The sequence below is a fragment of the Ovis aries genome, chromosome 3, assembly GCF_016772045.2.
Source record: "Ovis aries strain OAR_USU_Benz2616 breed Rambouillet chromosome 3, ARS-UI_Ramb_v3.0, whole genome shotgun sequence".
Classification (NCBI taxonomy): domain Eukaryota; kingdom Metazoa; phylum Chordata; class Mammalia; order Artiodactyla; family Bovidae; genus Ovis; species Ovis aries.
The window spans coordinates 216,153,379-216,172,782 of NC_056056.1; the positions used below are offsets into that span (position 1 = coordinate 216,153,379).

General features: G+C 50.8%; 1 protein-coding gene across 4 annotated transcripts in view; it reads left to right on the forward strand.

Moving 5' to 3' along the window:
• Nucleotides 1-19,404, forward strand: part of GTPBP1 (GTP binding protein 1) — a 25,646-nt gene continuing 6,242 nt past the window's right edge. The window contains exons 1-11 of one of the 4 annotated variants that reach the window (XM_027968115.3): nt 1-204; nt 2,781-2,892; nt 8,933-9,113; nt 9,668-10,016; nt 12,864-12,987; nt 13,791-13,905; nt 15,728-15,872; nt 15,988-16,170; nt 16,959-17,094; nt 17,713-17,891; nt 19,093-19,293. In XM_027968115.3, coding sequence (XP_027823916.1) covers nt 13-204; nt 2,781-2,892; nt 8,933-9,113; nt 9,668-10,016; nt 12,864-12,987; nt 13,791-13,905; nt 15,728-15,872; nt 15,988-16,170; nt 16,959-17,094; nt 17,713-17,891; nt 19,093-19,293 — 1,917 coding nt within the window. In that variant the 5' untranslated portion in view covers nt 1-12. Of the gene's footprint in view, nt 205-2,778; nt 2,893-3,137; nt 3,204-8,700; nt 8,829-8,932; nt 9,114-9,667; nt 10,017-12,863; nt 12,988-13,790; nt 13,906-15,727; nt 15,873-15,987; nt 16,171-16,958; nt 17,095-17,712; nt 17,892-19,092; nt 19,294-19,404 lie in introns of those variants that run through there. The other 3 variants (XM_042247748.2, XM_042247747.2, XM_027968116.3) reach the window with 3 other exon arrangements.

Below are 19,404 nucleotides of genomic sequence, written 5' to 3' on the forward strand. Positions count from 1 at the left end.
AAGTTATTAAAGATGGCGGCGGAGCGGAGTCGCTCCCCGATGGAGTCGCCGGTCCCGGCCTCTATGTTCGCCCCCGAGCCCAGCTCTCCGGGGGCGGCCAGAGCCGCGGCGGCTGCCGCCCGGCTCCACGGCGGCTTCGACTCGGACTGCAGCGAGGACGGCGAGGCGCTCAACGGCGAACCGGAGCTGGACCTCACCAGCAAGGTAGGCCCCGGGCGCCGGCGGCTGAGGGGACCGGGCACTGAGGGGGAACCGGGCGGTGGGCCGAGCCGTCTCTGGGGCGACGGCGGGGGCGGGAGGGGCCGAGCCCGCCCACCTGTAAGTGCGGGACGCGCGGCGGGCTCGCGGGCGAGGGGCGGCTCCGGCTGCCCGCGGGCACCGCCGTCCTTCTCTGGTGGCGCCCACCCGGCCTCCCCGCCGTCGGGCTCCCGCCGAGATCACAACCCCTCGGCTCCGCCACGTGGAACGCGGGCGCCCGACGCCGGCAGCTGCCCGCGCAGTGGCGGTCCCCACGCGGTGCCGCCTCCCCTGGAGATCGAGAGGGACTCTCTCCGTGGACTGTCCACGGCAGCCGAGGGTCGAAGGTGGCTCTGGCAAGGCGAGCGCGGGAGGATCTGGTAGTCCGAGGGGGAGTCGGGAGGCAGCTGCGGCTCTTCCTGGTGTCGAGAAAGGCAATATCAAGTAGTCACTCAATCTAGAATGTTTCCTTTAGAAATCCACGCAAAACAAAAGTGAAAGATGAGCATGACCCATAGTTTCGTCTTCTGGGAAAGAAACCTTATCTTGTATGACTGGAATAATGAAGGACGTTTTAGATCGTGTTTTCTTAGCGTTTGCAAAGGTGGGCAGGATTTTAAGGGCTCAACCTTCTGCCTGGCGTTGGTGGGGGCGGGGATAAACAATTAAGTATAATTTGGGACTGGCGTTTTGAAGGTTCCTAACGTTGCTAAAGGAAAGAATGCCAGCTTGGGAGTCGGACTGGGCTGGGTTCCCTTTCCTGCCCTGCCAGTTAAAAAGGCTCTGTGACCTTGGGAAAATGTCTTAACCTCTCAGTGCTCCGGCTTCATCATCTTATTTAGTACAAATACGTAGTAAAAATGAGAAACGTATGTAAGAAATCTACTACACTGTCGGTTACTTACTGCTCAGTAAATGTTTGAAGGGGATTGAAGGAACTGATGATTCTCTGTGCAGATTAAATAGCAGCTGATGCAAGACAAAACACCCATCCCACCTCCTACCTGTTTTGGATACTTAAAATAGAGATGTTTAATTAGTTTTGAAAACATTTGTGATTTTTTAGTCTGTGGTGACAAAACTGCACGAAACTTGATCTAAACTGGAGAGAACTTTCTTGAAACCAACAGCTCTCTCCCTCTAGTCTCTACTGAGCACTCCACCTTAGCACAGGGTCCTCTCTGGTGCCTCTAATGCCATAATGAGGCTGGCCAGGTTCAAAGAGAGGATGATCAGGGGAAGTGTATGAGGCAATGGGACACAATGCAGAAGACCCAGCACCTAGGTTCAAAGTACAGGCTCTGGTGAGTCAACTCAGGAAATTGTTAAGAGATGCACTTGACTGGGAAGCAGATGAACGAGATGTCGGTTCATGGCCAAGTTGCTGAAGAAGCCTGAAAACAGTGGGAAATGGCCAAGCAGAGTTGCAAACAGATTTATTTCCTGACCAACTTATTTATTGTCCCAGGGTAGGGAGGTGTGTCTTCGTCATGAAGCTGAGGAAGTCCTTCTCATTATTTTAAAGATGCTATATGTAAATTAATATTGATGGTATTGAAAAAAATTGATGTGATGAGAGAGAAGAGATGGGTTAAATAGACTGATTCCTGAGGGAAAGGTTAGAAGCTGTAAGTGTATATACTTGCTATAGTTAAATGTGGGGATGGACATAAGACTCTGAGAGCTTCCAAAGAGAGAGAGAATTAGTGAATTGCGGTATCTAGTTTCATTTAGGAATGACTGGGTGGGGAAAACTGTAATTACCACTTATTGAGCTGTGGAGTGGATGCTTTACATGTTATCTTATTTGGTCTTTACAGTGGCCTTAGGAGGTAGGTAATAGTATCTGCATTTTGTAGACTAAAAAAAATGAGACTCAGAGGTTAAGTGCTTTGTCCAAGGTCACATATGACAGTTAGAGAATGGGATTTGACATGCCTGTTGGTAAACAGCCTCCCCAAATAAGTGGTTGATATTTTAATATTATTGGAAGAAATTTGCAAAATGACAGTGTTGATACCCATCTTAGAGGTAAGGGTGTTTTGTTGGTAAAGATAAATCTTGCAGCAGTTTTTACTGCCGATTCCTAAATAATCAAGATAGCCAAGGCAAGATGGAACAGAATTCTTATGTTGTTATGGGAACCATTGGCCTTGGATGGAGAGCATGGCAGTATATGAGATCCCTGTCCTGTGAGTGGCAAGCTGCAGGTAGAAGACCTTGGCATGTAGGTGTAAAGCACTGCTCATTAATTTCTACCTACAATGCCACATTGTCGGTCCCTGTGGGTCCTGCCCCTCCTGTTAAGCAGCAGGAGGCAGGCTGCTCACACCCTGTTTCTGTGGGTTGGGTTTCGAACATACTCATAAGGCCTTGAGCCCAAAGGCTATTTGAGGAGAGGCAAAGAGGCCATGAGAGGGCCGTCAAGCTAGTTTAGGTCAGGGCGCAGTGGGATTCAGTCAGGGTCTTTGGCTATTGATCTGCTTTGGCTGTGGTGCTCTTCTAGTTAAGTGTGGTCCTAAGGCTGTTGGTTTCTCTTCTAGCTGGTTCTAGTGAGCCCTACATCAGAGCAGTATGACAGCCTACTTCGGCAAATGTGGGAGAGGATGGACGAGGGATGCGGAGAGACCATATATGTCATTGGGCAGGGATCAGGTGAGCATAGTTTTCCTTTCACTTTATTTTTAAAAACATTATTTAGAGCACATTTTCCCCCTTTTATCAACTTTTCTTGTTTGTGTGTCTCAGTTGCAGTGATTCTTTAGTGTCTGCAGAACTGTTTGGGAGAATGTGAAAGTACAACGTGATAATGTTAATCCCCACCTTAGTGGTCCTAATGTGCTTAACTTTAAAGATTCACTTTCCAAGAGAATTTACAGAAGCTTCGTTTCTGCTTCCAGTACCCTGCATTTGCATAAGGTGTGATGAAGCACAGAGCAAGGAAACTTCTTGTCTGAGATAATAGAGTAAGTCACAATTAGGTCTAGAATTATGTCTTTCCTAGGTAGTTCTAGGTCTTCCCCTCCAAGTCTGATTTACCAATCCCGTTGCTACTTGTTGCGTGCTTAGCAGAGAACCTCTGTGATACTTCTTGATGTCAGCAAGAAAGGGACATCCAGAATTCTCTCTTCAGCAAGGCTGCCTTGCCTTGGTCCACACTGACCATTCAATGGGAATAGCTGTGAGATCCTATCACATATGTAGGCTTGTTGCCATTCTGGAAGGGACTTGTTATTGCCCTCCAACCCTCTTATTCCACTTTAGGGGCCCATTGTTTTAGAGTTGCATCCCCCTGACAGACTCCCAGATTATATCCTGGGCTTCCCACCCCCGGTCATTCCTAGTTTATACTCTCAATGCAAAGCCTGCTTACTCTTGTCTTCATTTAGACATTATCTTTGCTAAAATGGCAGCTGGGCTTGTTTAACAGTTATCAATTTAGCCTGTACTAGATCTTGTCTGTCGTCTTTGCAAGTTTAAGTAGGCCTCCATGCATCATTAAAGGACTAGTTCTTTTTACTGAATGTAGCTTTTTATAAAGACAGGTAATAATTCTTTTACAGTGTGAGTCTAAGATGGTAGAAATCTCAAAATCAGTTTTGAATTGTTTGACAAATATCTATTAAGTATCCTTCTAAGGTCTTGATACTGTTGCAAAACACTGGATACTTAAAATCTGTCCTCTGTCCTGAGAAGGAAAGATGGTATATACATAATGAACTTCAGTAGAAAACAGCATTTAGAAATGCTGCAAAATTGACACAAGGAAGAAGGGTTTGATCTCCCAATACTGCTCTGCCTTCCTTTGAAATGTTTCTCTTGTTTATCCTTTCCTTTCTGTCTTTGCTGCCACCTCCCCAGTTTCAGGTGTTATCACTCTAAAGAAGGCATGGTGAGAGAGATAGGCAAAGCAGGAGGTTCATGTCGAGAGAGAGAGACGGTCAGCGTTGTCAAGTGTTACAGAGACAGCAGGGAGAGTTAGGTTCAGAAAAAGCCATTCCATTTGGTGACTAGGGGTTCATTGGTAGCCTTTTGAAAAGCCTTTGTGTCACATCTGGCCTGCTGTAATAGGATGAACCATTCAAAGTTCACTTCAAACTTATAAAATTGAAGAAAACCACATCTAGGTCAACTCTGACAAGTCTTGGGACTGTTTGTTGAAGATGCAGATTCTTAAAGCTCAGTTGAGTTCGATTCTGTGACCCATGGACGCTAGCCAGCCAGGCGCCTCTGTCCATCAAATTCTCCAGGCTAGAATACTGGAGTGGGTGGCCATTCCCTACTCCAGAGGATCTTCCCAACCCAGGGATTGAACCTGGGTCTCCTGCATTGCAGGCGGATTCTTTACAGTTGGAGCCACAGGGAAGCCCCGTAAAGCCCCCACTGCTCCCTTATTCTTTGATACGAACTCTTAGTGAACTTTACCAAACCTTGGTGTCTCACAGTTAATTAACCCTCCCATGGCAAAGCATAAGAACAGACATTCTGTAACATGTATCTTACACACCCAAGCATTATCTTGGCATCTACCAATTGGATACTATTAGATTCATAGTGACTCCTTCGTGCTGGAATTCTTTAGAGGTAGAAAAAGATTGCAACTAGTTAAACAAGTTCAACTTCAAATGGAAGACTGAACTAGATGCAAAGCCCCCAGGGGTCAACTTCATCATTGACTTCGTGTGTATTTGGTGCTTCCCCTCTGTTCACTGCTTCCTTCATCTGTAAAATGGGGCTAATGGTATCACCACCCCCACCGCCACCCACCCCGCCCCCAGAGAAATTTGTATAGATAAATTAGGTTTTTAAAAAATTCTAAGCAGGGCAGAGGATTGTGCTCTTTAAATATACATTCTTAAGATTGATATTAAAAGGAGGCACCTTGATTAGTTAGTTCAAGTTCTGTAGTTAGGCCAGGTTCTAGAACCTGGCAGGTCTGAGTTTGCCTTATGGGTTCTTTCCCTTGCCTTAAAATGGAGATAATAATAGAATCTAGCCCGTGGTATCAAGATGAGGATTAACACTTGGCATATAGTAAGCACTCTATAAATGCTTAGCTAGTATTAGTAGTTAGTCATTTTTTAAAGGTTCCAGGTTATAATTGATTTACCATGAGATCTCTTTCAAACAGAACCTTGTTCATTCCTCAAATATTAAATCATGACTTTCTAAGAACCAGGTACTACATTAAAAGTTCAGGAAATGTGGGAGGAGTATTATAACTTTGTGGCAGGGTCAGAGAAGGCTTAAAAGTCTTTCTAAAGGAGGAGCTGCCCAATGAGTGAATTCTAAAGGATAAGTAGGAGTTTCCTAGATGAGTGGAGGCAGTAGTTAGTGAGCCGAGAAAGCCACAAGCACAGAGGCATGGAGGCATTGTGATTGTGGAGTATTTGGTGGATCAGACGTGATTCAGTAAAGTGGGAATGAGGGTGAGATTGGGAGTGTCAGGAAGGGAGACTGGACAGGTAGTCAGGGTCCAGCTCTGAGAGTCTTTGAATGACATACCAAAGCGTTTAGACTTGTATCCTAAAGGTTTGGGGACCCCCTGCTGCATGTTGAGCAGGAGGGTGAGTCAGGAGGCAGGACTGAAATCTGACTAGCTTCCCACGTGGCTTAATATGTAGCCCTTAGTGACTGGACTTCTGACTTTTCTTCTTGGCTTTTTTCCCACTCCTACCAAGTGAGGACATGCTGGAAAAGGCTGATGTGACTGGGGGTATTTTCAGTCACAGAATACTGGGAGCCCTGGATGGATAGGTGACACTGTTGATTGCCCCCTGGCATGAGATAGGACCTGAAAGCACTGCTTCTCAGGGTCACAGAAGCAGGAAAGGCTGGGTAGAGCTTGGGGATCTGGCCAGAATGGCAAGGCAGCCTCAGGAACAGTTCCAAGCCCTTCTCTAATCCAGAAGATTTCCAGAGCTCAGTTGGCCACGCATTTAGAAGCTCCTCGACCCAGCTGCTCCCTCTTTGTTCATTTGTTTTAGCATTTTGCAGACATTTGCGGACTCAGTATAAGAAAGGCACCCCTCATGGAGTGTCCAGGGACATTTGAGATACGGTCCTTACCCTCGAGATGCTTGCATATAGTGGGTGAAGACACATCCCAAACACTATCTGTGGTAAATTTCACAAGGGAGCAGAGTGGGTAGGCTTTTGGCAAGTGGAGATGTGCCGATTGGCTTTCCAGGGTAGGAAATACATGAGCAAAGGTGTAGAGCTGGCAGAGTGCAGAGAACAGGGGGATGGTGACTGGGCCATCTGCGCTGGAACAGAATTTAGGAGGGGAGGATGGGGGAGGGGTGGAGTAAATGGTGGGCACCTCTAAGGAATTAGAACTGGACGCTGCTGGGCCTGGGGAGCCCTTCCAAGGTTTTGACTTGAAAGTGACAACGTCAGAGCTGTGCGTTGTTTAGGGACTCGAGCTTGTGCATTTATGCAGGATGGGCCAGAGGAAACAGATGGGATTTGTTAAGACCAGTTAGGGATCTTGTGATTCAGGTAAATGAGGGCCTGAATCAGGCTGGTGACATTGGACTGGCAAAGAAAGGAGAGTAGGAACAAGGAAAGCTAGACTTGGCAGGACCAGAGTGATGAGTATTAATCCTGGGTGACTGGAAGGATAGTGGTGTCATCAGAAACAGGCAAGGCAGGAGGAGGAACTGGTCTGGCATTAAGGGGAGCCGTTGCCAAAGGAAAGGGCTCTAGGTGTGGAATCAGAAGACCCGTGGCCCCTCTGCTCCCTCCCAGCTCTGAGACCTCTGGGTTCTGTGTACCCCAGTACTAAATGGGAGCAGTAGTATCTAACTCATAGGGCTACAGGGAGGACTGAAATGCTTTGTTAATGCTGTTAGTTTTTGTGCTGTTGTTTAAAAAGGGAGTGGACAGAGCTCTGGGAAGAGGACTAGTTACGAATGTTTCTTGTAGTTTTCAAATGACAGTGGAAGCCATAGAATATTCAGATAGTTGAGGGGAATGTTCAAGGATAGAGAAGAGGGCCACTGACCAACTACTGAAAAAGGCTGGCATCTAGGGGCAGGAGCAGGAAGAACCAGGAGAGGAGACAGAAGGAGGAACCAGAGGGCGGGAGGTGAAGCAGAAGAATCTGGGGGACTTCCCTGGTGGTCTAGTGGTCAAGGCTTCGAGCTCCCAGTGCAGGGGGCACTGGTTCGATCCCTGGTTGGAAAACTAATCCCACATGTGGCAAGGTATGGCCAAAGGTAAATAAATAAAAAGAAAAACAGAGTTCAGGTTATAGGCAAGCAGAGTGGGAGTGAGATGCTTCAGTCAGCAGCGGGACGGTGGCCAGTGGCGTTGACTCTGCAGGGCTTGAGAAAAGGACTTTGGATGAGGGGGTAGAAGGCCTCTGAGGACTTGAAAGCCAGTTTTTTTCCAGAGGCATCAGATCAGTGAGTAGGTGGTGAGGAAGTACAGTCACCAAGTGTCCTCTGGCGGAGATTGTAGCACAGTACATTTGCTGGGGCACAGGAAGAGAGGTTGGGTCTCCTTTAGTTTAGGAATGACTTGAACTTGTTTGTAAGGGGAGAAAGTGGAAGCGGATGAGAGGAGCTGCAGGGTCTTGGGAGGCAGAAAAGAAAAGAGGTGGGGCACATGCTGGGGGTGAGCCCAGGGAAGGAGCAGGGGTGCTCTCGGGGAGACAGGCTGGAGGAAAGCGGAGGCAACTACTGTGGGAATTAAATGACTCCGTGCGGGAAGCACCTGACTAGGCTGTCAGACAGTAGGCGCTCCATAAATTACTGGTTGATTGGTCCTTCCTCCCTCATCCTAAGCTCAGACTCAGTTTTTCCAGCTCCTTGCTGGACATTTCACCTGAGCCATCTCCGTGAAAAATCTGTCCCTAAAGCCATTCGTAAATTCTCTCCCCGTTTTCCTTTGTCTCCTGTCCTTGTTATCTCTTGACTGTATTATTAGAACTCCTTCCTAAACTTGGCTCCCCGTTCCTGATCTCTCGCTTGCCAGCACACGCTTTATTTACACTGCTGCTCAAGAGATCTTTCTGTCCCGCCGCGATCTGATCACATTACTCCCCCGTGTAACCACCGAAGCTTCCCTCCCTGGTATATGTGTGTGTTCACCTGCCTAACCATTTCCACCTGTCACGTGGTCTCCCACCACTTGACATCCTGCCCCCCAGCACACCAGGCTGCTTCTCGGTCCCTGAATGTGCCGTGATCTACCAGGCTCCATGCTTTGCTCTGCTGCCTATCATGTCTTCCCTCCTTTCTCTGCAGGCCTGTTTTTCATGTTCGGAGTCCCAGCTTGGAGTCAGCACCCTGCAAAGCTGTGTTCAGCTTCCCTAGGCAATGCTAGTTGCTCATGCTTTACATTCTCTTTGTACCGTTCTGTAGTACAGTACTCAAGCTGTATGGCAATTAATTAATTTCCTTTCTCTCCCACTGGGCTGTGAACCCGCCAAGGGCACCTGTATTCCCAGTACCCAGCATGAGACTTGGCATGAAACCTGGGAGAGTCTCCGTGATTACCATTGAAGGGATTAATGACTGCCCTGCTTAATGGGGAAGCCCTGTTACTTATGAACTCCACACGTGCCCGAGTGTTGGAAGTGTCAGGTAGAGAGAGAGCCATGTTCTGCAGTGCCCAGGGTGGAGCCCTGGTGAGGGGTGGTTAACTGGCTGACTTGGTGGCAGGCTGACGTGTGGACTCTTGTCACCAGATGGGACTGAGTACGGGCTGAGTGAAGCTGACATGGAGGCCTCCTACGCCACCGTGAAGAGCATGGCAGAGCAGATAGAGGCTGATGTCATCCTCCTGCGGGAGCGGCAAGAGGCTGGGGGCCGTGTGCGCGACTACCTGGTCCGAAAACGAGTAGGAGACAATGACTTCCTGGAAGTCAGGTGAGGGGGCCCCTGAACGGCACCAGGTCCCCTGCAGCATGGCCTTGGGGCCCCGGGCACCACAGAGAGTGGTGGTTGAGCCTTTGACACCGGGCACACCCACTTCGTCCTTCTGCTTCCCGAGGCCTGAAAAGAGGGTCCAGTGACATCAGTGGCTCATTCTTTGTCTCCATACTTTGTCATCTTTAAAGCCTCCCATTTGGAAAGATGGGAGGGAGGCCAGCCCTGCCTTCTGGGGCCACTTTGTGGGAGCACTTGCTCTCCCCTCAGCTTGGGCGGCTAGAAACCAGGGTCCTGGAGGAGAGCGTCGTGGTCCCCTCTTGGCTTCAGGGCTCCTGTTGGGGAGCTCAGTTCCCCCTGAGTAATGTTCTAGTCTCTGGGTATAGCTCCAAGAGCACTCCCAGCGTGCTCACCCATGACTCGAAGGAGCAGAGAGCTGGAGAGGCTTGGGGGTGAGCCCATCCCTACAGCTCCAGTTGCTGGAGTTCACTCACCTACCGACTCTCACTCACCCGCCAACTCTCACACAAATGTATGGGTTTGTGTACACGCAGGGTAGCGGTCGTGGGCAACGTGGATGCTGGCAAAAGCACGCTTCTGGGGGTCCTGACACACGGGGAGCTGGACAATGGGCGAGGTTTCGCCCGCCAGAAACTCTTCCGCCACAAACATGAGATTGAGTCGGGGCGCACCAGCAGCGTGGGCAACGACATTCTGGGCTTTGACAGTGAAGGAAACGTGGTAAACAAGCCAGACAGCCACGGCGGCAGCCTGGAGTGGACAAAGATCTGTGAGAAGTCCACTAAGGTGATCACCTTCATTGACTTGGCCGGCCATGAGAAGTACCTGAAGACCACTGTGTTTGGCATGACCGGCCACTTGCCTGACTTCTGCATGCTCATGGTAAGTGAGGTGCTGCTGAGAAGGACGGGGGGCTTCGGCTCAGCTCCTGGGATGTGGCGGTGTGCAAGTGTTTATGATTGTTCTGAGGCAGGAGCCTTTTGGTTTAGGGCTTTGAAACCGGATAAGGATGACAAGTGTTGCAAGGGTGCCTGGTCTTCTCAAGGGTGTACCTTGATCTTTCTCTTAGCTGAGGCCAGGAGGAGATCCTCGAAGAGAAACCAAGGTGCCATTTGCAGAGCGCTCTCGTTTTTCAGAGAGCTGTAGAGGAGGGTTCTCCTGGGGCGTTTCTTACTACCTTCTGAAAGGAAACACCTCTGAAAGGTGTTTCCTCCTGGGGTCAGTCTGTTTTGAGGTGATGTTGGGCAGCACCCTCAGAGATGGGGCAGCCTGGGGATGAAGTGGAGGGGAGAGCACGGACAGCCACTGAGGGGCTAGAAGGTTGGTCTCTTCTGAAGCCTGGGACTGGTGTCCGCCTCTCACAGCTACTTGTTGAGAGGCTTCTGTGTGCCTGGCACTGTGCCAGGCCTGAAAATAGAGCCGTGAACAGGCTGTCCTGCGCGCCCATAGAGCTCACAGTCTGGTGGGAATAGACTTTTCAGCACCTCACCACACGGATAAACTGAAGAGGGAAGGGAGCAGAGGCTTCTGGGCTGGATCACGTTGTGAATCCCACAGTTGGGTCTCTTGGATCTTCCTGGCCAGAGGGTAGGAGTCTGTGAGGCCCACAGCCTTGGTCATGACTTAACAGCTTTCACGGGGTGCAAACAAGCTGGTTTTCCTTTGGCAAATCCTTCTCAAAGCCCTTCCCCATTTCCCAGTCCCTCCAGCTGCCTGTATTAATAAGTGTAGTAAATGAAAGCATCTGTTCAGCACAAACTTGATCAAGTTGCCCAACGAACAGGTTCTCGGCCAAATTCTCTCCAGACTGGAGAGCAAAGAGAGGCAGAGCATATGTGTGAACACTCGTCAGCTCTCTGCCCAAGGATCTTAGGATCTCAGTGTGGTTTCATCTCCTGTATCTTTGGACGTTGCAAAGGACCCTTACCAACCTTCACTGGCCAAGGAAAGCTGCTCTTCCCGAAGGGCTTTTAGAGGAAGAGCGTAGAGTGTATTTGTGGCAGTTGTTGGATTAAAATTAAGAAGGGTATAGAAATCAGTTTAAAATGAGCGTTTTTCTAACTGAGGGGCAGGTAGTGTCAGTCACTTTGCGACCCTATGAGCTATAGCCCTCCAGGCTCCTCTGTCCGTGGGATTTTCTGGACAGGAATACTGGAGTGGGTTGCCATTTCCTTCTCCAGGAGATCTCCCCAACCCAGGAATCAAACCTGGGTCTCCCACATGGCTACAGTGATTAATGGACGTGTTTTTACCCCAGATGAGATGTTATATATTATTTGACTTTTAGGTCAGGAGCTAAATACTAAAAATCTCTGTAGAAAACAATGAAATACTTGATTATTGTTTCATGGCAATCAATTAAAAAAAAAAGAAAACCTTGAAAATATAGGGACAACAGAGAGAGAGCATTCTCTTATCCCTCTTGGAAGAAGAGAAGCAGGTCTGGGTAGGTTAGGAAAGGTGGTGGGAGGGATGGGAAGATTTAGGAGGAAGATGGTAGAGGGGTCGTGGTGCAGGCAGAGGGAACATGTGTGGGCCTTCTGCGTTGGTGGGGTGATCGCTCCCCTGGGAACCGTGATGACCGGTGGGAGCATCACTTGAGAACACTCTGGAATGTATGAAGCCCTGTATAAGTACGTCATGGCAATTTTACCCTTATTTTGTTTTAGTTAGTAATACATGCATATCGTACAAAAATTAAAAGGTACCTAAGGACTTTAGAGACTTTCCACTTCAGAGTGAGAAGTCTCTCTCCTGCCTCTGTTCCGTTTTCTCCGGAGGCAACCAGTACTGCCAGTTTCTTATACATCCTCTAGAGATATTTTGTAATCATACCAGCAAGCGTGTGTATATTGAAAGTAGATTATATTATAGACATTGTGACTCTTCACCCGAAATGCCTCTCACAGGTCCTGAAATACTTCAGCGCACAGTCTGCTACTGTTTTTGCACCCGAGAAGATGAACAAGAGTTCACTAATATCATACAGTATCTAGTCTATAAGTATTTACATTATCTCAGATGTTCCCCTGGATGTCTGACAGCTGCTTTTTTTCAAACAGTGATCTAATCGCCACTGTTCATGGTAGCACGCTGTATACCACCTGGCTTTTCTCCCCTTCAAACATATCTTAGAGAGCACGCCATATCAGTGAAGAAGAAGTCCCTCTTTCCTTTGCAGGCACTCTTGTGCATGTGCATAAATTCATGTAACTGGCCGTTACGAGATTTGAAAATGTTCGCTGTTACAGGAGGAATGGTAACAGTAGTGACAGCGGCTCTTGCTTGAAGACCTGATTCCTGCTGGTTCTGTGTGGACCCCTGACACATGCTTGGTCATTTAAACCTCAAGTGAACCCTTTAAAGTGAATATCAGTATCCTCCCATTTTATAGATAGGGTGACTGGGGGCCAGGGATGTTAAACTGAATCCACTTTGAAGACTCTGGAAACATCTTTTCCCAGACTGAGTTTGCCTTTTTTTTATTGCCTCCGAGTCTCCTCAGATTTTGATAGGCCGTCTTGTTGTACGGGAGGTTAAAGCTGTCTGTGCCCAGCCCAGCCCAGCTTTCAGCTACAGCTGTTTGGTTTCGTGCCCCCTGTGTTCTGTTCCTACAGCGGCCCCAAAGATGAGAGTGCTCTCTTCCCTCCGCCTTCTTTGAGCCCCTGTGCCCACCCAGCAGCACTGTCTGTGCCCCTTGTCCTGATGGTCCTTTCTGTGTTGAGGCAGGTGGGCAGCAATGCTGGCATCGTAGGGATGACCAAGGAGCACCTGGGCTTGGCGTTGGCCCTCAACGTGCCTGTGTTTGTGGTGGTCACCAAGATTGACATGTGTCCTGCCAACATCCTACAAGGTAAGTGCGGGTGGCAGCAGTCTGTGGCACAGTCACCCACGGTGGCTCCTTGGTGATCTGCCGCCAGGGCGGTAGCCTGGGACCTTCTGCTTCCTTGGACTGTGCGTAAACCTTGGCCTGAGACTTCTGCTTCCTCCCTGTTTGGCTCTTGATCTGAGTACAGCCTAGAGTTACCTCCTGCTCATTGTTCCTTCTGGTTACAAATGCAGGATCCGTGAAGGCCCTAATCTGGCATTTCTTTTCAGTTGGTTCTAGGCAGAAGGGGTTGGGTTTTACCATCTAAGCTGGGCATATATGGAGACATTTGGGCAGAGAGTCTGGCCTTTTGCAACTAAAGGCTTCAAAACAGAGTTGTAAGACTAGGCTAGAGATGGTGGGAGAGAATTAGAGAAGGCTCCTTCTGGAGGGCCTCCTGAGGGCTTCTGTAGGTGTCTAAACATCCTAGAGATCCTCTTGTCAGATGAATTTTATCCAAGGAAACAGCATTCTGGGAACAACACTGCCCTTCTCATGGACCCCCAAGTCACTTGCGTATAGAATGTGAGTCTTCTAGAGACTCTGGAGAAACCTGACAGGTCTCAGGCCTGTGGCCTGAGCACACCCCTGCCCATTAGTCCCCTCCTGCTCTGGCAAGCATTCGCCCAGTGTCGGCCCTCCTGCTCTTCTCCAGACATTATGGCCTTTAGCACTGGGCGTCTGTCTGTCTCCTGCTGCGTCAGTAACGAGTGGACCTGTCTTGCCTTGGAAGCCTGGCCAAAGAGAAGGCTGTGTCCCCCTAATTTTGTCCCATTTCACCCTTTAAGAAACCCTGAAGCTGTTGCAGCGCCTGCTGAAGTCACCAGGCTGCCGGAAGATCCCTGTGCTGGTGCAGAGCAAGGATGATGTGATTGTTACAGCCTCCAACTTCAGCTCGGAGAGGTAATGGGTAGGGAGCAGTCACTTGGGCGCAGGCACAGAGGTTGGTTGAAATAGATGATTCTGCTCTCAGCGATGTTGCTCGGGGCTGTATGAGGTGACCCGGATTGTGAGGTGCTGGCCTCACTGAAGTTGGAGCTCAGTGTCCTTATCTGTGAAATGGGTATTATCGTCTTCACTTCGTCTTGTAAGTGTTGGGAATGATCTATGTAAAGCGCTTAGCACTGTGCGTGGCTGCTGTTTGATAGATACACAGCCATTTTTATAACTGTTTCTATTGACTTGTAAAATGAATATATTTTATTTATTTGTCTGCACTGGGTCTTAGTTGCAGCATTCCGGATATAGTTCCCTGACCAGAGATCAAACCCAGGCCCCCTGTATTGGGAATGCAGAGTCTTAGCCACTGGACCACCAGGGAAGTCCCTAATTTTTTTTATACTGTTGTTTCTCAAAAGCTCTTTAATCACAGATGAGTTTTGGCATTTACTCATTAGCATGTCCTTTGATTCTATAAATATATATATATTTTTGGCCGTGCTGGATGACTTTTGGGCTCTTAGTTCCCTGACCACAATTGAACCCAGGCCAGGAGTGAAAGTGGTTGACTGCCAGGGAATTCCTTGATTCCATAAATATTCATTGGATGTTTGTTTTGTGCTGGGCTTTTCATCTAGGCATTGAGAACTCAGAGTTGACTTGGGCGCAGTCCTCGTCTTCAGGGTGGTCGGCTCCTTGGTCAAAGATAGTCTCCTGGCAGTAATGAATTTTGTTGACTCCCCTGCTTCTCCCGCAGTCTTGGGGCTGTTGGCCCCTGTAGGACCCAGAGCAGCCCGACGTGTGGCCTTTCGCTCTGCCCTGGCACTGTCTTCAGTACTACCAGTTGGCCAGCAGAGGGGGTCCGTTTCAGCTGGCCCCATTTCAGTTCATTCATTTTGTTGAGTGCCTGTTCTATACATTCCTTATTCAAGATGTAGCAAACGTGTCATTCCTGATCCTGAGAAGTTTGATTAACCGTGGAGAGCAGATAGGCAGGAAACAGTTATATAGAGAATTGATAAATAGCGAGGTCCTGCTGTGTCGCATATTCAGTATCCATGACAAATCATAATGGAGAAGAATGTATATATTGAATATATATGTATGTGTGTAACCGAGTCACTTTACAGAAGGATTTAGCACTGTAAATCAACTGCTATACTTAAGTGTTTTTTTTAAAAGAAGTTTTTTGAAAACTTGGAGTCAAGGGTACCCATCTGGGAAGGATTCTCTGAAAGGAGGCGGCATTAGAGATGGGCTATTCATACTGAATACAGTTCCCTGATGAGAGGATTTAGTAGTTGGATAAGAGGAAAGGAGTCCAGGCAGGCAGATTAGAGTAAACAAGTGCATGGGAATGAAAAAAGCTTTGAGGAGAAGGGAGGATTCACCAGTCCAGCTGGAATACAGGACTCTGGAAGAAAAGCTGGTAGGGGTGTCGGGAGGAGGGATTCCGGCTGGTATTTCGCCAGTGGAGAGTCGGTTAAGGGTTTAAGGATGTATGTACTGTAAGAAGAAGGGTTACTCACGAGCGCCCGGAATAGGGCAGTGGTGCCAAGACAAGAGAGGAGGGGACAGATTTCAGGGACAAAATGGTGTAAGGAGAGGAGGCCTTAGGCACAGGATGATGGGCTAGGCGGGGCCTGGGAGGCCAGTGACAGGGTGGCGGGGGCACCCTCAGTCACAGCAGCCGTGCCTGAGGCCTCCTGCTGCTCCTCCCTGCTCAGGCAGGTGCTCACCACGGGCGTGCCTTTCTTCCTCTGTCTCCACACCGCCCCCCCACCAGGATGTGCCCGATATTCCAAATCTCCAACGTCACAGGCGAGAACCTCGACCTGCTCAAGATGTTCCTCAACCTGCTCTCCCCTCGCACCAGCTACCGGGAGGAGGAGCCTGCCGAGTTTCAGATTGATGACACCTACTCCGTCCCGGTGCGTGCATTTCAGTGAGCTGAACCAGGCTTGGGGCACTGAGTGGTGCTTCCTCCCCTGGTTGGGGCCAGCCTGTGCTGCGGATGGACTCACTGGGCCGGGATCTTCTCTGCAGGGTGTGGGGACCGTGGTGTCTGGGACAACACTGAGGGGCCTGATCAAGCTGAACGACACACTGCTGCTGGGCCCAGATCCCTTGGGTAACTTCCTGTCGATTGCTGTCAAATCCATCCATCGCAAGCGCATGCCTGTCAAGGAGGTACGCGGGGGCCAGACTGCTTCCTTCGCCCTGAAGAAGGTGAGTGTGAAGAAAGCTATAAGCTCCCTCAGGCTCTGCGTCACGCTGGGCTCTGACTCATCTCCAGCTCTCAACAGCTGCTCTGCAAGGCAGGGAGTGCTGACCTCACTTTTACAGATGAGGAGACTGAAGCTCAGAGAGCCTGAGTGACTTGTCAGGCTCTCGGGGAGCATACCGGGACTTGAACCCAGGCCTGCGGTCTCCTGAGCTCCTCCTGAGCTCCTCTGTTCCTCCACATAGTGTCTGGCCGTGGTACCCTGCACCCGGGGTGAGGTCAGCTGGGGGCCTGCCTGCTCTGCAGAGGGTCTTTCTACCCGGGGCTGTTGAGGTCTCTTGCAGATTCTCTTGCCATTCAGCTTTCAGTTCCTGGGGCAGGAGACTGGGGTGACTGCTGAGTCCTGGGTCACCCACTTTTCCCACCAAACAAATTAGCCAGCAACGCCAAACTTTCTACTTTCCATCAGTTGTATTGTGCTTTCCCTATTTTTCCCACTTGAGTACTTGCCTGTCTTTGCCCTTTCGCCACTCACTTAATTCTAGCCTATCCACAAGGTCTGGCTGAAATGATACTTCTGACTGGTCTTTCCTGACCCCCCAGTAACTACCCCCTGACGGAGCCCTAAAGTCTGCCTGGGACAGTCTGCCCTAGAAAGCTGGTGGTCCAGCGCAACGAGAGGTCAAGGCCCCTTTGGTCCCGGTTCCCAGAGGGACTCCTGCCTCGCTACACCAGCGCATGAAGCCAGACAGCATTACTGTCCCTGAGGTCTGGGGTTCCCTCTTGTTTCCAGATTAAGCGCTCATCCATCCGGAAGGGCATGGTGATGGTTTCTCCACGCCTGAATCCCCAAGCTTCCTGGGAGTTTGAGGCCGAGATCCTGGTCCTTCACCACCCCACCACAATCAGCCCGCGGTACCAGGCCATGGGTAGGTGTCAAAGGGCACTGCCAGCCGGAAGTGCCCAGCTCCAGCAGCCCTCACCCCAAAGTTTCAGCTGCAGCCAAGAGTTGGGTCTCTGTCCTGTTCAGTGACGCTATCCCCTCTGTTCCACCTACAACCTTCAGCCTGTGGTCTGTTCATTCTTGTAAACACTAACCAAGCGCTGGCTCTGTGCCGGGCACTGGAAACTCAGACTTGCCCTCAGGGACCTCACTCTCAGTCCTTCAGCAGACATCTGCCAAGCACTGCTGTGTGCCAGGCAGTGATGCTAAGGTGCTCGGGGACAAAGACAAGATGGGTGAGGGCACTGCCCTCAAGAAGCCCAAAGTCCAGAGAAGGCACGCATTCCACCAGAGTGCCTGTGTTCAAGAATTAGGACAGTGGGTCCAGGGACCAGCGGGGTCTGTTAACTGGAGGACAAAGTGGGAGAGTGTGAGGCAGGATCAGTCTGAGAGCAGGCCTCCAGCTCACATAGCCACCCTCGGCCCCTCCAGGTTTAGCCTGCTGCATAGCTCAAGCACGGTTCATGCTTTCACTCACTGCCTCCCCTGCCCTGAGGCCCCTGGGCGGTTCAGGCCTCTGCTGACCTCCTGGCTCCCTTGGCAGTGCACTGTGGGAGCATCAGGCAGACGGCCACCATCCTGAGCATGGATAAGGACTGTCTGCGCACTGGGGACAAGGCCACCGTTCATTTCCGCTTCATCAAGACCCCTGAGTACCTGCACATAGACCAGCGGCTAGTGTTCCGGGAAGGCCGCACCAAGGCCGTGGGCACCATCACTAAGGTATGGCCGGGCAGACCACCTTGCCTGCCTGCAGGAAGTACCAGGGGCTTCCAGTTCTAGCCTGTGAGCACAGCACGCTCTTCTTGAGAAGCCCTGTGAAATCTTACCAAGTGCCATCTGCTCTGCTGCCCTGAGAGGCATCCCTAGACCTCCCATCCTTCTGGGCTTTGGTGGAGACCACAGTGGAGAGAAGGTGGGGGTTGAGGCATGGCAGTCATCGGTAGGAGAGAATGGTGGGAGAATTTCCTGGCCTAGGCGGGGTCAGCTTCTGAGAAGCTGGGCACAGGCTCCAGTGGCCTGGCTGGGGCAGTGCCCTCACAGTAGTAGGTCCAGCTGGAGCGCGTGCTGGCCAGCAGTGGGCACAGGCTCGACGAGCTCTTTGTGTCCTGGAGCCTGCCTCACGCCCTCTGCAGACTTCATCCGTGACCTCGAGTAGGGGCCCTTGAGAGAGTGGTCTGACCCTTGCTCCATACATCCTGTCTGAGATCTTGGAATAAGGCTCAGGCTTGCTTTCTCTCCTTAGGCCCATCCGCGTGACCCTGGGCCTGCAGTGTGTGTTGAGGAGAGGGGAGGATCATGTCCTTGAAGGCCCCCTTGCTTCAGACTGGCTGAGGGTTTGGCTGAAGCTACTAGCACGTGCTCTAGTACCCTTGGGGATGCAGCCGGGCCTGTTCCCTGCTTTGAGATTGGACTGGGATCATCAGGGAAGGCTCTGAGTCAGTCCTTCCTGGGTGGTAGCTCTTAAAAATTCTGATGGCAGCACACCAAAGGCTTCCAGCTCCTGGGAGACTCACTTGGTCTTTTTGGGAAGCCTGAAATGAAAACTTGCCCCAGACTCTTGTTCCATGGGCAGCAGAAGGTACGGTTGATGCTCGGGGCAGGCTGGACCCCCCAGCCCGGGAGCTGAGCTGAGTAGCAGATGCTGGGGTTCACAGGTTGTGGGAAGAGCAGCCGGGGTGGGGAATAGCCTGGAACCCTTCTGGGCTGGGCGGAGACCGGTGAGACACTGGCCCCGACCACGGCAGCCCGCGTGCACTGAGTGGAGAGGGCATCTCGCCACCCTCCGGCCCCCGCCTGCCTCGCCCAGGCCCAGCCAGGCCAGGGGTGGGAGGTCCCTGAGACCTTGGGCTGGAGCGGGGGCAGCTGAGCCCATGCATGGCCGGCAACTCCAGTCTCACGCCCACCTGCTTGGTTCTGGCAGCTCCTGCAGACCACCAACAACTCCCCAATGAACTCCAAGCCCCAGCAGATTAAAATGCAATCGACGAAAAAGGGTCCCCCGCCCAAAAGAGAAGAGGGGGCCCCCTCTGGAGGGCCCACAGTCGGGGGCCCCCCACCAGGAGATGAAGCTTGCTCCCTAGGGGCCACCCAGCTGGCTGCATCCAGCAGTCTCCAGCCACAGGTGAGTGCTTCCCCGGCCAGCTCAGGCGGGCGGGGGCGAGAGTGGGGGGAGGGGGTGACTCACAGAAGAGCCAGGCAGCCTTTGCCAGCCTGCCGTGTCCTTGCGTTCCTC